The 16812-nt window shown below is 41.0% G+C and overlaps 1 protein-coding gene across 2 annotated transcripts in view; it reads right to left on the bottom strand.

Annotated features, from left to right (window-relative positions):
- LOC147609453 (putative serine/threonine-protein kinase SIS8) overlaps positions 1-6569 on the bottom strand; it is a 114985-nt gene extending 108416 nt beyond the window's left edge. For both annotated transcript variants that reach the window (XR_015264222.1, XM_086787461.1), the window contains exon 1: positions 5588-6569. Coding sequence is in view for 1 of the 2 variants with exons in the window: in XM_086787461.1 (XP_086643587.1) it covers positions 5588-6202 (615 nt within the window). In the remaining variant the exon portion in view is untranslated. The remainder of the gene's footprint in view (positions 1-5587) is intronic.
- Positions 6570-16812: the final 10243 nt, after the last annotated feature.

The following is a 16812-nucleotide window of genomic DNA, read 5'->3' as shown; positions in this document are numbered from 1 at the left end:
CAATCAAAGACAGAGATTGCAGAGCCAAGATAGGGGCATGCAATTGTAACATTTGGATCAGCCAAGTACACCTCACCTCCAGTGGAGGATAGTAAGGTTGTAAGCATGATGTTCATGCATAGCATTCACAAATCATTGTAACTACTCATTTATTTAGTATTATACAATAGGAGTAGGTTAGATAAAGATTCTCTCTCTACTTCTCTATGTCATCATCGTGCATATGATTAGCGTGTTAATCAATCATTTATCAAGCTTCCACATAGTTAGCATGTTACATCCTTCTAATTCCCTAGATTAGTCCCCCTTCTACTTTATCTTGGAGGTCCCTATTCTAGATCTTCTCTCGGTTATATTCATAATTATGAGAAACAGCGAAACAAAAACCGGAACAGCTAATTCAAAGGAGGCCGAAACGGAAACACCACCTCATTATTCATTTATAATTTATAAATATATATTGTAATATAATATAACTTAAATATGAGAGAGAGTGGAGACCAATGATAAGTTGACAAGAAGAAAAAAAAGCTCAGGCTTCAGCTTGCTTCATTAGAATCAATCAAGATTCAAAGTTAAAAGTATAGCAACCATTTTTGATACAAAGATTTAGAGGGCAAAGCTTTTAGAGAATCGGGAATTGGGGCATTGAGCCTGCCACATGCGGAAGCTCTAGGAGCTTTCTTCAGCCCTAAACACCATCGTGGAACTTGCCTAATGCAAAACGCATACAGAAGAGAGAGAAGAGATAGAGAGAGAGCTAAGTATTCAGTATATTCTATGGTACAAAAAGGTACATCATGACTCCACGAGCATTGGAAGCATTCCAGAACCTCAAGGTGGCTTTATCAGAAGCACCTTGTTTAGCACTTGCCTCGTGGGACGATCCATTTCAGGTGATCACCGATGCGAGGAACATCGCAATTGGAGGTGTTCTACAACAAAATGGTCATCCAGTAGCTTACATGTCTCGTAAGTTACTGCCCGCCGAGAAAAACTACTCAGTCTATGATCGTGAACTCCTAGCAGTTATACAGGCCTTGAAACATTGGAAACATTTCTTGTATGGCCGTGACTTCGAGGTTCGCACTGACCACCAGGCATTACGCTGGATTCAGACGATGCCAAGTGCACAGTGGAGTGATCGTTTGGAGTGATCGACAACACCGCTGGAGTCAGATATTCCAACAGTTCGGTGGTATGATTGAGTACCTTCCAGGAAAGGCTAATCCAGTGGCCGATGCTTTGAGCAGGAAGGGACAAGTGTCTACGATTCAGACCACTAGACTTGACCTTGTTGGTGAGGGACTAGAGGACATGAAGCACACGTACGCAGATTCCGATGAATTCGGTACTCAGTGGGAACAGGCATTGGATGCCGCAGGACCATGCCATTTTCTAATACGCGATGATTGGCTTTTCTACAAAGGCCGACTATGTGTCATGAAGTCATTCCGGACAGCTCTTCTCCATGATGCCCATGACGCCATCACAGGTGGTCATAGGGGCATGAATTCGACTCTGGAAAAATTGAAATGGCAATACTATTGGCCAAAGATGAGGCGTGATGTGTTTACATATGTACAACGCTGTGACATTTGTCAAAAGGTGAAAGCTCCTCATGGAAAGAAGATAGGATTGTTACAACCCTTGCCAATTCCTGAGGGTCCTTTCCAAGACATTTCCATGGACTTTGTCACGAATCTGCCTCCCAATCCGAGTAAGCGTAATACGCAATGCTTAACTATTGTTGATAGGTTTAGCAAATTTGTTATGCTTATTCCTTGCAGGGCCAATGTGACCGCCGAGGATGTTGCCCAGTTGTTCATTCGGCATTGGTACCCGATTGGCAGGATTCCTAGAACCATAGTGTTAGACCGAGATGCCAAGTTTACCAGTCATTTTTGGAGGACATTGTTTGATAATTTTGGTACTAAGTTGAATTTTTCCAGTGCATTCCACCCACAGACAGACGGCCAGACAGAGATATACAACCAGTTGGCCTTTGATGTGCTGAAGTGTTATGTCCACGATCAGCAAGGTAAGTGGGAATCATATTTGCCTTTAGTTCAAGCTGTTTTGAATGACTCTTTTTCTTCAGCTACTATTGGCAGGACTCCATATGAGGCAGCGTTTGGAGGACCTTTCCAGTCGTTGTTAACCAGGACTTCGTCTTCAGTACCGGAGGCGAACAGAGTGACGGAGTCTTACCAGGAGATCTTAGAGACAGTAAAAGACAAATTGGCTAAAGCGCAAGAGGCCTACACTCTCGACAGGCCAATAAAGACCCAAGGGATATGAAGTTTTCAGAAGGGGATTGGGTTTATCTTCGGATAATGAAGCAAAGATTGAAGCAGGTGGGCAAGCGATGCCCAAAGTTGTCTTTCAGGAGCTTCAGACCTTTTCCCATCCGGAAAAAGATTAATGAGGTGTCTATGCAGTTAAAGCTACCTCCGAGTTGGACTATGCACGATGTATTTCATGTCAATTGGTTAAGGCCATATACAGGTCCACCCCCTTCACAGGTCAAAGACGAAGCGGAACCCGACATTGTGGATGAAGCAGAAGTAATGGTTCCAGAACAAATCCTTCTGCACCGTTTCAAGCATGGCTCAGGCCGAAGACTACGACAGTTCCTCACGAAGTTTCAGAACCGAGGAACCCATGAAACGGTATGGCTTGACAAAGAGTTTTTTGAAGACTATCCGGCATTATTGACGGATTATTTGGAGGCTATGCAGCTTCCGTCAAGTTAAGTAAAAGGGGATGTCACGTGCATCCCGCACTTGGATGCCACGTAGACATTTCTATACAGAAGGTGCATGACCTGGGATGGTGAACTGGTCCCATGTGAGCCCAGTCCGGGACAAGTCAGCCAGGGATCCATCTCAGTCGTCCGAGGTCAGGTGTGAATTGTCCTACACATGAGTCCAAGGTCAAGTGTGCACTGTCCTGCACATGAAACAGTGCCAATCCGTGCTATGAGTCTCCCTCTGGAATGATGTCAGTTGCCCTGTATGTTTGGTCTACCACCAGATATCAGACAGCTGTGTAGATGTAGGTATGCAGCAAGTTTGGACACGGGGAAGGCTATGGGCCACCCCAAGGGGGCCAGGCAGCCCCAAGACTTACCCACCAGCCCAAGGAGGGACTGGGCAGGCTGTCGGCCAGCCCAAGAGGGCTTGGTCAAGCAACGGACTGGCTTTTGGGCCAGCCCAGCTAGTTGGCTAGCCCATAGGGCAGCCTGGACTGCAGGCGGCCAGTGCCCAGGTGCTGCCCAGCAGCCTGCGCTGGACTCGACAGCAGCCCACAGAGGCAGCCAGGACAGTCCAGCAGTCCAATGTGAACATGTGGGAATTTTCAGCATTAAATGCTATTAAAACAGGTCGTGGAGGGAAAGTGAACCAGCCGACTGCTCCTGATGGGATAGTATAAATAGTGGAGGCCACAATCCCATTCACCATCTCATTATTCACCAAGAGCACAAGCAAATCAAGGGCTAGACAAGCCAAGGGAATTGCTAAGCAAAGGGGTGGAGAACTGAAGGTCAAGGGCAGGGTATTCCCAGCCAAGAAAAGGTCCAAGATTGCTGTATTTTCTTTCAGATTTCTCATCGCTCTAATAAAGCAAATACACCATCCGTGGTGGGGGCCCTACAGAGGGTAATTGGGACCCAATACTATGTCCTCTCCACCTCTCCCTCTCTCTCTCTATTTTCTACATCTCCTTTCAGTTTGTGCGTTAATTTCCGTCGCGAAAAGAGTGCTGAATTCTGAGTTTTGAAGTTACCGATTCTTCTCTGAAGCTTCCGCATATTACAGCATCCCTGGATGACCTAACACAAATGGCAGAGACCTTGTAGACCTAAACTACTTCATATTGCCAAAACCTGAATATATGCAAAAGTTCCCATATCTACACTAAGACATGTCCAGCATAGCCTCACATATCTACCATGCAATGCACGTCCTCTTGACCTGAGAGATGACTGCAATCTGATTATTCCTGCTGTAGGTTGTGCTGCCCTTAGACTTGGCTGCCAACTCTACATGCCCTACAATGACCCTCAACTTGCCCTTATATAGTGGCTAAAGGGTTGGTTGACTGCCAGGGCTGGCTGGTTGGCCAACTGCCACCAGTGCCAACTAAATATGACCAGATACAATGGAACACTTAAAGGACCCCAGGGGCAGTAAGATCAACAAGTGACTCATCTGGTGCAGCTGGTTGGGCCCATTTATTGCTTTTTTGGCGTTCCAAAGGTGAAAGCACAACTTCCATAGTTGCTTCCTTAGACTGATTATTTTAACTGAGATTCATTTTGGCAATTGTACCTGCTTTTAGTAACCTGTGAATGCATGGCATGCATGCAAAAGCAGCCTTGTTCACGCTCTCTAAGCACTTGTTACTACTTTTTTAAACCACCACCTTTCATCTTCTTGTTTGCAACCCCCAGTTTTTGCTCAGTTTGCTGCCACAGCCCACCTATCGTTACAGCATAATTCTCTGGATTCCCTGTGGGCTTGCTTCTTGAGTTTTGTAAGTTGTCCAATAGCAAGTTGCCAGCGACCAGCCACCTCTACAGTCTCAAATTCTTGATCTTGATCTCCTTTTTCATCTTTGTCTAAGTCTCACTCGCACTCGTATCACATGAGAGAATCAGTCTTGATCTGAATGTCAACTTTCCCATTGTCGAAAGGAATCATTGAATGCAGTGTATCCTTTCTTCAGCACCAGGCCAGCCAAATTTTTGGAATGACATACGCTCATCTCACCATCCCACATGCAGCCAGTACCATTAGAAGTTAAAGAAGTATGCACACTCCTTTGATGAAAATCTACTAAACCTGCAGATGATGAAGTGATTCCCTTGATCACCGACTATCTCTATAGGGCATCCTTTCCCTTGGTAAACTTGCTCTGATGTCTTATTACTTCCCAATTCTGTTGGAGCCACTTCAGATGGATAATTGTACACTCCAACCATGATATTCGCACACACCAACCTGTCACATGCCCTTGGGATCATGCACAAATCCATCATGAGAAGGGTGCATGGTAACTAAAAAGCACAGTCCTTGCTTGTAAGATAAGCAATGTCTTTAATGATGCCCACCAACATCATTACCACAGTGCAAATCGCCCAGGCTTGTCAATGTGCTAAAAGAAAAGTAGACCAAACTGTAGCTAGGTCTGACTGTTCCATTTCTTGACATCAAGTATGTTTGATTCATAGTGCAATGGACACTGCTTTCAATCATTATGGTGTAATGCCCCTCCCTGCCACCTTTTCTCTTGAATTGTGGATTCCTACTGCTTACAAGGCGCAATGCTTGTCATTCTAATGCAAAAGACCGGAAGTTTATCAAGCCCTATCAAAGGGACCATCTATTTGCTATTTTTTTGAAAACATAATAAATTAAAGGAGGATAAATGGGCTTCTGCAGCCAAGACTCTCCGAGCAGCACCACTATGACTTTTTGTTTTACGATTGAGTAGAAAGTAAGGAGCTCTTTGATGAATGAAAAGCTGAGATTGTGGTTAGAATGTACTCACTGTATGTTGATCCTAGGAACCCTAGACTCACCCAATATCGGTATGCAAGCACCTCTGCTGTAGAGTTTGAGAGTGACGGATCAGAACCTAGACTGAGATCTTTGGCAGTCTCTATGGCAGCAGCCTCTGGGTCGTCGCGGACACTGAGGGCCATGGCCACACGTACTTGAAGCTCCTCATCTTGGAGGAAAAGAGCCTGGTCACTGGCGAGTTGGAGGGCAGCTGTTTGAGCTCTGTCGAGGGCAATGCCTTTTGCGTCTTCTGCAGCCACATCTGCAACGGCAATGGCGGAATCTGAACTCCTGCGCTCCGTGGCTACAGCAGAGGATCCCGTGGGGGAGGCAACATCCATGGTCGTACAGAGCTCCTCCTCTTCTTCTGCCCTGCTGTCAATCTCGTCCTTCTCTTCGCCTCTGCTCTCGGAAACGTCCTCCTTCTTGTTTTTAAGGTTGCTTCCTGCCTGGTTGAGGGTGTGTTTGGCAACACTGAGCCAGCCGGAAAGGCCAGAAAGGGGCTTAGATTCGGAAGAAGAGGTGGTGGAGGCGGCGTCGGAGGAGGAGAGCCTACTTCTTGATTTGGGGCCAGCAGCATCAGGGTGATCGTCGGGGCTACTACCGATGTGAAGCCGGCGGAGGAGGTTCTTCATATCAGCCGATCTGCGGCGTCAGAACCGCCAGGGAAGGGGGAGGAGGAGGGGAAGCAACAGAGGGGAGGGGCTGGAGGTGCGGAGAACCATCATCATTCGGATCTCAAGCTCATGTGGGTTTGGGTCACGGGTAAATTGAGAGAGAGAGAGGGGAGCAGATGCAAACGTTTTTGCAAGTCAAAGCTGCCATCGCCCACCACCACACCACCATATGTGCATCCATTTGTGGGTTTGCTGATGTGACCCCAAAGGCATCTATTTGACATGCACCATTGCTAGACCTCCTTTAGCCCTCCTTGACGTACCCAGTGCCCACTATATCCTAGCCTTTCCTCTGTTGTCCCTCCCCCTCGTACCCCAAGCTCTTGCTTGCTTTAGCCTATACGAGACTCTATTTGGGACTCATGCTTGCTCTGACATGAGCCCACCCAATCTCAACCCACGTCTTGCCTAGAAGAGACCCTAGACGAGACCCTACATTGGAGTCATGTCTGCTTTAACATGAGCCGACTCCATCTCAACTCGGCAACTCAAGGTTTGACATAATGCACATATGCACAGCTTCCTCCCACTGCACAGCTTATTTGAACTAACTCCTCCCACTGCACAGCTTCCACAAGCTCAAATAAGGGGTTGCTAAACATGGGTAGTTGACAATTGTGGGAAAGGTTAGACTAGGTGGATTGTTGTCATCTCCATGTGCTCAAAAATCTCTTCCAATGGGCCTACCGAACGCACATTATAATCCCTTGCATGTGCATGGGCTATGAGGAATGTGTCTCAAAATGATGAAATATAGCTCCTCAAAAGCTCCCACGAGATAGTAATAATTGGATGAAATTATGAACTCAAAATTATTACCTCCTTTTCTATCTATTATGAAAAGGATTGATGTAAGGTTCGCATAAGATAGTGTGCTAAATGTTGATAGTATGTACCCACTTTAGCAAATCAATAAGCATAAGATAGTTTGCTAATTGTTGATAGTAGGTACCCACTCTAACCTTTTTTTGTTTGTGGTCCTCCTTTTTTACCCATTTGGATCCACTCCACCACCCATCCATGAAGGCCACCTTTTCCATCAAGTTCCCTTTGTCTCGATTAGGAAAGAGAATGTTATTCTATAAGTGCAACCATTGGACCTAAAAGTGTGAAGTGTGCACCTTGACAAGAACAAGTGTAGGAACATAGAGATTAAATGAAAGTATGTGCCACAATAACTATGAGGAATTCATAGGTGTGTTGAGGCCCAAGGATGGTCAAAGCAACAAATTTCATGTGGTCGTGTCAATCATCTAAAGCAAGCTAATTTTGAAGAATCCAATTATGTATGCAATCATAACCTAATAGAAACCACATACGTCTCTCAATGTCACCAAAATTTCAAACACTTATTGGAAGAAAATGGCATGTGTTACAAGAAAACAAATAGAAACATGAAAAGGATAATCAAATTTCATGAAGAGTTCATGTATAAATCACTCAAACCAAACCTCCAAAATAATGGTTTCTTATACTTGTACTTATAGTCTTACAAGAAGTCATGATGAACTATTAAAGCTCAAATTTAAAGCAAGTGTTCAAAAAACCTATCCTATTTCACATTTCAATTTATGTATTATCTTGAGATGGAAATAAAGTTTCTCCATTATGAAGGAGTACAACAGATCCATTGGTGGTGACAAAAAGTGTGATGGGAACATGATTACATTGCCTGAATTGTGAGGTTTTTAATGTATCTTTGATATCCCTTAGCTTCATAGTGCCAAACTGCATCCACCATGGGTTTCTAGTTAAGAGTAGGGACCCCATCAATAGCATGTGATAGGTTTACAAGTTGGCTAGGGTTACAAGGAGGCCAATCAAGGGTGGAGGTTTAACTCAAAGGAGGGTGAGTGGGTTGCTATAATGGTGTGGGGTATGCTAGAGGTTCATGGCAAGCTAGTGCAAAATGCAAGTAGGGTCATGGTTAGCTTGGGTGGGGATTTCTAAGTGTCTCAAAAGGGTGGGGATTTATAAGTGTCTCAAAGGGGTGTGATGTTACATAATAGGTTAGACCTGGGCTTAGGTAGTCTCATTCGTATGGTTTGCAAAACTCGCATGATGGATAACTTATATGTTTCCAAAAGATTGATAATGATTAAACAAATGTGCACTAAATCATTTATAATGTTCCAAAATATGCAAGGATTAAATAGATGTGCATTAAATCTTCTATATTGTTCTAAAATATATAAGAATTAATGCCGCATCCATTGTAAGCTCCCACTCTCATGGGCTCGCAACATCCCCATTTACTTCTACATTCATGAGTGCAGCCAATCAAGCAAGATCTCCCTCGGGATTTGTTAAACACTATCTGGATATGGAAGACTCCTATGTCTCCTTCTTCTAAATGCCACTCTAAATTGGATTCTTACTACTCTTTCTTCGTTATACTCCACTTGTTAGTTCTCCTAAATTGAGTAGATAGAAGGGGCGCACTTTATATCATAGAGATTTATGTATCTTTTCAAATGAGTATTTTACACCCCTACTACAAGTCAAATACACTAGTGGGTAATAAATAAGGCACCTCTTGTAAATTTACATAAGGCACCTCTTATAAATGTAAATTGTACTAAAAAAGGTCTCATTTTTTTCATCGGGCTCCTTGGATGTGATGCATATGATCCTTTTAATCTTATAACTCTAATCTTAAGATCAAAATGCAAATTCTTTTACCATGATCAAACTAAGTAGGGGGTTCGATGTAATATGGGATGAATCAAACATTACTTAAACATATTGATCATATCATAGATGTGTGATCTTCTTGTTTATAGCTTAGGGTGAGTTCATGTGAATAATTCATGTTGGGATCTATAGCTTTAGGTTTGGAGGTAATTTAGAAATCAAATCCTATTATTTCTTGATGGATTTTTTAGTATCTTTTGTGCTTGTTGTGAGATGCCTAGGCTAAGACCTAGGCATCTCAAAGTATGAAGTTCACATTGGTATCAAAGTCGAGGTTTACAAAAGAAAGGCAACTTTTCACTTTAGGCTTGTAATCTTTTAAAGGTAAGGTAAGGTAATGGAATCGAAGGATGCTTCTTTCACACTAAAGAAGATAACACAACTCAAAAGAAAAATATAACCTCGCAAAGACCTACCCCTTCCCACATCCCACATCCATTCATTGGAATCTTCTTCTTACTTTATGGATAATCTCTAATTATGGATACAACAAGTAGAAAGAGATGTGAGAGTGGTTGTGATTAAAATGCAACTTACACTTTACAATCAACTTTTTTTCTTTTGCACACTTTTGACTATGGTTATCCGAGAGAGAGATAGGTGTGTGAATCCCCTCTTGTGGAAGACCTGAGCCATGGCTATCATGTGCATTGGTTAAAGCTTAGAAAAATAAGGTACTAGAGTTTATTCAATGGGAACATAAAAAAGATTGCTTATGGATGGCATAAATGGCTTTGTGTAACATTGTTTGTTCTTGGCTCCTAGTTTGTGATGTGTGAGCATCTTTCCATTGATAGTAGGCCCTTTTATTGAGGGCCTTCCTTTGCATTCATAGAGTTTGGGGACTTAAAAATGTTGTTTTGAATAGCTAATGATTCATGAAAATTTATGTGCTTAGCTTAGTCAATTTCTTATTTTAGAGAAGAAAATATGGCTTTTGGTGTTGTAAGCATTTAGATGGATAGAGCTACCATCGGGAGAATGCATAATATGGGCATATATATATGTAACTCTTATATCTTAGAAATTATAATGTTTGCTTTGAGCAATTAAAATCAAATCAAAACTAAGCAGGACAAGGCTTGTTTTGACCCCAAAAAAGCTTATATCTCTTGGAAATCAAGGACAGTTTGCCTATGTTTGGCTATCCAACATCAACTTGTATATCTCTTAAGAGAGAGGGATTGTCTCCCAAAGCATTAGATGGTGAGTGTATCTTCACAAAACAAGGAGGGCAATTTCTTGGATAATAAGAGAGGAGAATTATTTGCAAATTTCTCTTGCATACTATACAAGTTGCTATGATAGTTAGCTGGAGGGTTTTAGCTTGTGTGTTAGTCTAAGAGAAACTTTGAATACCTTGAATGCTAAGATTTGCAACCTCTTTAATTAGGTCTTAATCTACCTCCATTAAGGGGGCTTCCTTTGCATGCATAGAGTTTAGGGACTTACATATGTTATCTTGAATAGATAATGATTCATGAAAGTTTGTACGCACAACTTAGTCCATTTCTTATTTTAGAGAAGAAAAATATGGCTTTTAATGTTGTAAACATTTAGATGGATAGAGCTAAGAATGGATAATATGGGCATGTCTACATATGTAACTCTTATATCTTGGAAATTATAGTATTTGCTTTAAGTAATTAAATATGGGCATTTAGATGTTGTAACCATTTAGATGGATAGAGCTACCATTGGGAGAATGGATAATATGGGCATTTAGATGTTGTAAGCATTTAGATGGATAGAGCTACCATTGGGAGAATGGATAATATGGGCATGTCTACATGTAGCTCTTATATCTTGGAAATTATAATTTTTGCTTTAAGAAAAATATGGCTTTTGATGTTGTAAGCATTTAGATGGATAGAGCTAACATTGGGAGAATGGATAATATGGGCATGTCTACATGTAATTCTTATATCTTGGAAATTACAGTGTTTGCTTTGAGCGATTAAAACTGAAATAAAACGAGATAAGGCTTGTTTTAACCCAAAAAAAACTTTTGTAGCTTGGAAATCAAGGACACTTTGCCTATGCTTGGCCCTCCAACATCAATTTGTGTATCTCTTAAGAGAGGGATTGCCTCCCAAATCATTGGATGGTGAGTGTAGCTGCACAAGGAGGGCAATTTCTTGGATAATAAGAGAGGATAATTATTTGCAATTTTCTCTTGCATGCTATATAAGTTGTTATCGTAGCTAGTAGTAGGTTTTTAGTTTATGTGTTGGTCTAAGAGAAACTTGTGTGTTTTAGCTAGCTGTAGGGTTTTAGCTTATGTGTTGGTATAAGAGAACCTTTGAATACCTTGGATGCTAAGATTTGCGACCTCTTTAATTAGGTCTTAATACACCCTTGAAATAGGAATCAGTCACTTTTTGGTAAGTATTTTTTGTTAGTTATACATGTTTAAGGGATTACCTTTTTTTTAAATTCAAGGGACCTATTGTTTCCTTGTTATGCACACCTATCATTGCCGTTTTGTTTTTGTTTTGCATGTTCAAGGGACCTACCCTTCCCATTTTTGTTTTGCATGTTCAAGGGACCTAGAGTTCCCTTGTCCTTTTTGTACTTGTTAGAAAAAGCCCCAGCCTCTTCCCCCTTTTGTGGACATTTTCTCTTTCATAAGCTCTCTCTCTCTCTCTCTCTCTCTCTCTCTCTCTCTCTCTCTCTCTCTCTCTCTCTCTTTGTGCACACACACTCACACAAACATTATCAATTATTCAACTTAAATTTCTAGAAATTTGGTGCAAAAACTTGCTTTTTTGGGTCCAAACTAAGCTTCGTTTTAATGTTGCTTTTGAAGGAATCTCATAAATCTCCATAGCAAAAGATGGGATCACTTTCAATGGATTTGGAGCACCTTGACAAGACTTCGGCCCAATTGCCACATCAAGAAACAATTAGACTAGAACTTATGAAAGCACCACATGAGCATATGAATTTCATTGATAAGCCAACCAATCAAAATATATATTTATGAAGGGAAAAATTGTGGAAACTTTTTTAAAACTTGAAAAATAGAATTGAACTTGTAGCTTGCAAACATTTAATAGGAGCTATGTGTATTGGAGGGTAGACAATGAATAGTTGCAATTAATAGGAGCTATATCTATTGGAGGGTAGACAATGCAAAGTTGCAATTAATGTGCTTGCAAACATTGAATAGGAGATATGTGCATTAGATGTTAGACAATGCAAAGTTGCAATTAATGTGCAAGGACATTAAAAAAAAGCATGTCCAAGATTCAATCAATTTAAGGTCTAAAATGCAAGAAAACTTGGAGGTCAAGTACCAAACATGGAAGAAAATACATGGTCATATTCATAAAGATATTCTTTAGCAAGGCATTCAATCCTTCGAGCAAAGCTCAAAAATCAAACGAGGTACTTTTTGGGACACTTAAGAAATTACACTGTTTGTCAACTTTACTATGGTGGTTTAAGCAAACCTTGTGTCTCTATAAAAATAATAAACATATTATGACCTAATAGAGTCCCCACACTTGCCATTGGCATAAATCTACACCCTTTTCGATCTGTATATGAATGATGCACCCTTTATATGAGGTCAACAAGGGGAAATCTAACTAAAACATACATGTTTTTTGTTTAATTTCTTCATTTCTTTCTTTATAAGTTCCATGCCTTTTGTTTTGATATCTTCAGTGCTTGCTTTATAAGATCCATACCTTTTGCACATATAAGAGTCAATAATTATATTTGATTTAAATTCTTATATACATTCGACATAGTTTCTTTATGAGTATCAAAGCTCATGCATGTAGCTTTGAAGGAGAGTCTATATTTGTAAGGATAGTTGAAGTAAATCCCTCAACATAATGTCTCAACCATGCTTGCAAATAGTAACGATTTTTGGTAGTATTAGAAGTGTGTCCACCTTTAAGGCAAAATGGTAAGTTAACTATGTGTGATCAACTAGCATGGATACATATCCTTGTTTTTATAGCATGTCTTCTTTTTTGTAAGTAGTGGCACATCATTGTACTTTCCAAAACTATGTAATGGATGATGGTATTTGATAGCCACAATGGTTAACATTACTCTTGATGCATGGCTACACCCTTTTTTCCATATTATTTATACCACGCAAAGTGCTTCTTCACGTGACACATTTTGGGATATTCCCAAGCTTATGACGTGAAATACATGATGATAGTTATTTATTGAGCTTACAACTTGTAATGCCTTGCTAGGATATACTTAACTAGGGAAATAAGCATACATTTCTAGCTTTTGGGCCCCGGACATTGTAAATATGAGGCTTGTTCCTTTTCATTAGTGGGAACATACATAATCCCATTATTGCAATTGAGTCTAGCTTTGGTGCTCTTGTGTTTATGCTTGCTTGTACGTTTTCTTTCTGTTTGGTGCTCTTGTGTTTATGCTTACTTGTACGTTTTCTTTCTGTTTGGCGCATGCTTGCTTGTATGTTTTCTTTTTGTATGCTTGCTTGTATGTTTTCTTTCTATTTGGTGCATGCTTGCTTGTCTGGATTGTGTGGTGAGTGTATAGAGTGATGTTTCTTGGTCTTTTCTTCTTCTCACTTTCTCTCTCCATCTCTATCTCTCCCCCATTCTCATACTCGCATTAGTATTGAGGTTGAGATAGAGTTCTTCATAGCTATCTCTCTCTTTGCTCTCTACCCAAGTGCTTATCTCCCTTGTGGGTGACACCAAGGGTTGAGGACCCTAGCTTCTCCACAAAACAAGGTTGTTTGACCACCTCAAATGGCTAAGGGTGCAAACTAGTATAGACCCTTACAGTCTTCATTTACTCTCTCTTGTGCAAGGATCAAGTGTTCTTAAATCGGTGAACACTCCCTCACTATACTTAGTATTTGTATTTTATAATTGGTCAACTTGAATCCATTGGTTTGTTTGATTTAATGTGTTTGCTTTTATTGTTATTTTGTGTTTGATGGAGCTATGGAGCATTCTTTCAAGATCGAGATTCAAGGGTACAAGTAAGTGTTCAAACTTCTTTCCTTTGATTCAAGCTTCATTTTCTTGCATTGTTACATTTTTTAGTTTTTTAGGTATTTAAATTTTAATCAAGCCATTAACCTTTGTGTAAACATAATTAGGTTGCATTGAGAATATCATTAGGAAGGTTAGGAATAGCTAAACCATCCTATTAAAACAAAGTTCAATAAACTTTCACTTTTAAGCACAAATTAGAGAGCAAAACTAGGTTTTTTTGTCCAAAATAGTGAAAATTACTCTCTAGTTGAGTTTTATAGCACATGCCTGATTAGGCTTATGAACATATGTTCGCTCGTAGGATGCATGTTCCTAAATTTTTTTTAAAAAACATTCACCTATTAAGCATGAGTTAGAGAGTAAAACTTAACTTTTTAGGCCAAAACAGTGAAAATTACTCTCTAGTGGAGCTACATAACACATGCTTGACTCGGCTTGCCAATGTATGTTTGCTCATAGGAATGCATGTTCCTATGTTTGCAGATAATAATGGAAAATATACTCATTGAGTATAATTGAAACTATTCATTTTATAAATGGCCATAATGCATAAATTGCCATTTCTTGACTCATCACATGGCCTTCGCGCCCCATAATGGTTATTGCTAGAGCTATTAGTCTTATGAATGCACATTTGTAGACAAAGATAGCCATGCACATTCCTTCGTGTGAACGTATAGTTGTAAAGGAAACTGCACTAAGGAACACATGCTCCTTTACTAAAAAGCTCACCTGCGAACACATGTTCCTTCAAAAGGATTGCATGTACCTTCATCCACACGTACTTATGCCAGTTTGCAAATGCATGTTCCCAGACTTATCCATGTGTGTTCCTTGACTTAAAAATGTGCGTCCGCCATTCACTCATGGATTTTCGCATACACATACACGTAAATATATGTATCCACATTTGTTCACACATCTTTGTACACACCCACGTATGTACAAAGATGTGTGAACAGACATGGATACATATACGCATTCGCCACTACACACACCCATGTATAAATGCATACATATATGTACATATGTATGTGTGTGCATCCACATCCATTCACACACCTCTACACACATGTAACTTCATTCACATGCATGTATGCTACCCTACAAATGCATGTTCCTACACGTAATTACCCATGCACGTTCCAAGACCTAGACTTGACGCGTGAACACATGTTCCAAGATGTAGCCTTGAATGTTCCTTCGTCCCTATGCATGTTCCTACATCCTACGAACATATGTTCTCATGTGTACCAAACGTTCAAGTTAAGATCTTACCTTAGCCTTGCCAAAGCATATGTTGTTGGGTCTTGCCTTAGAGTCATAATCCGCAGCTTCCTAGTGGGCACGTTATAACATCTTGAATGGGTGCATGCTAGCTCGTCTATCATGTCACTCTGTTGTCACACTAGAATGCTCTTTTGCCAAAGGGGTGAAGGGGGAGCTCTCAATGCCTAGATGGAGGCAAGAAGAGATGGTCCTTCGCGACATTTCTCTCTCACAAAAGCAAGGGAAGAAGAAGCTAATTGAAGAGGGAAGCCTACAATTAAACCTACTCAAGCTAATTGAAGAGGGAAGCCTACAATTAAACCTACTCAAGCACACATCCATCAAGCAACAGGAATTCAAAAGCATATAAGAAACCAAGAAGGGGGAGGAAGGAGAGCTCACAAGTAAACTATTGCTAGGGAATGATTATAAATTGCTTATTATCAAAAATGACTTATAAATACAAGTGGCTACTTTTCACACTAGGCCGGCCAAACTTAAAAATGGTTTGATCTCTTTTATTAGTCTTAAGAAACTACGAACATTAAGTCCTTAGACTTTTCCTATTCGACATTAAGTGTATGGTAAGGCCACTTTATATGTTCCAATGTCGTCTTATAATAGATAAGTGCTCGTTCACACGGGTAAGATGACAAAGTGCCTCATGATAGGTTAGGGGGTCGGCAAAACTATGTTGACTAATAGAGAGGCTAATATAGCCCCTTTCTAATAGTAAAGCAGTTGTCTAGAAGTGAATGGTGTGGATGGTCTAAGATATGTCATGGAGTTGGCAGCAACAGAGGTTAGTGATGTTGACTAATAGAGTGGCTAATATAGCCCCTTCCTAATAGTAAAGAAGTTGTTGAGAAGCGAATGGTGTGGATGGTCTAAGATATGTTATGGAGTTGGCAGCAACCGAGGTTAGTGATGGGAAGCTTTGGGCAACCCTGTGTGGATGGTCCAAGATACACCATGGAGTTGGGAGCAGCTGAGGTTAGTGATGGGAGGCTTTGGGCAGCTGTTAACCTATGACAGACATTGAGACGTACTATGTTTTACGTCATGTAATTAGTTTAACTATTCTGAGTCATGGGCCGGGCTTGTCGGCACCATATGCAAAGGATAAAGGGATTGGGTGATCTCGCTGATGAGAGGCGCACCTTGAATATCAATAGGATAAGGGTTAGGATCGGTCGACCATGTATGGGCACCCATGTGTGAACGACCAAGTTACCTATAAGAGTCAAATGTAACCCTAAAACCATTATTCTCATGTGTTGAATACAAGAGTGCTCTTGCCTTATCCTCTTGGTTTCCTTCTCCTGTGTGTGTGCGAGAAAGAGAGAGAGAGAGAGAGAGTGAGAGAGCGATCGAGCACTGTGTAGCGGCACGGCGGCGAGACGAGGCGGTAGAGCGACGACGACGACGGCTCCTCCTTCACGGCTGCGACGCAGGAATCCTTCACGGCGGCGGTTTGAGCGGTGAGTGAGTGACACATGTTTGTAGTCTGTTTGAGCTTGCTTTCTTGGTTGTATGCTTGTAGCCATTCGTGGCTCGCAATCGGTGTTCGGCAAGTCCCTAGCTACGACCTGTGCAACA

This window comes from Cibotium barometz, chromosome 51, assembly GCF_041138505.1.
Source record: "Cibotium barometz isolate CiBa-2024 chromosome 51, ASM4113850v1, whole genome shotgun sequence".
In the NCBI taxonomy this organism is placed as follows: domain Eukaryota; kingdom Viridiplantae; phylum Streptophyta; class Polypodiopsida; order Cyatheales; family Cibotiaceae; genus Cibotium; species Cibotium barometz.
This window is presented reverse-complemented; position numbering and strand designations above follow the sequence as displayed.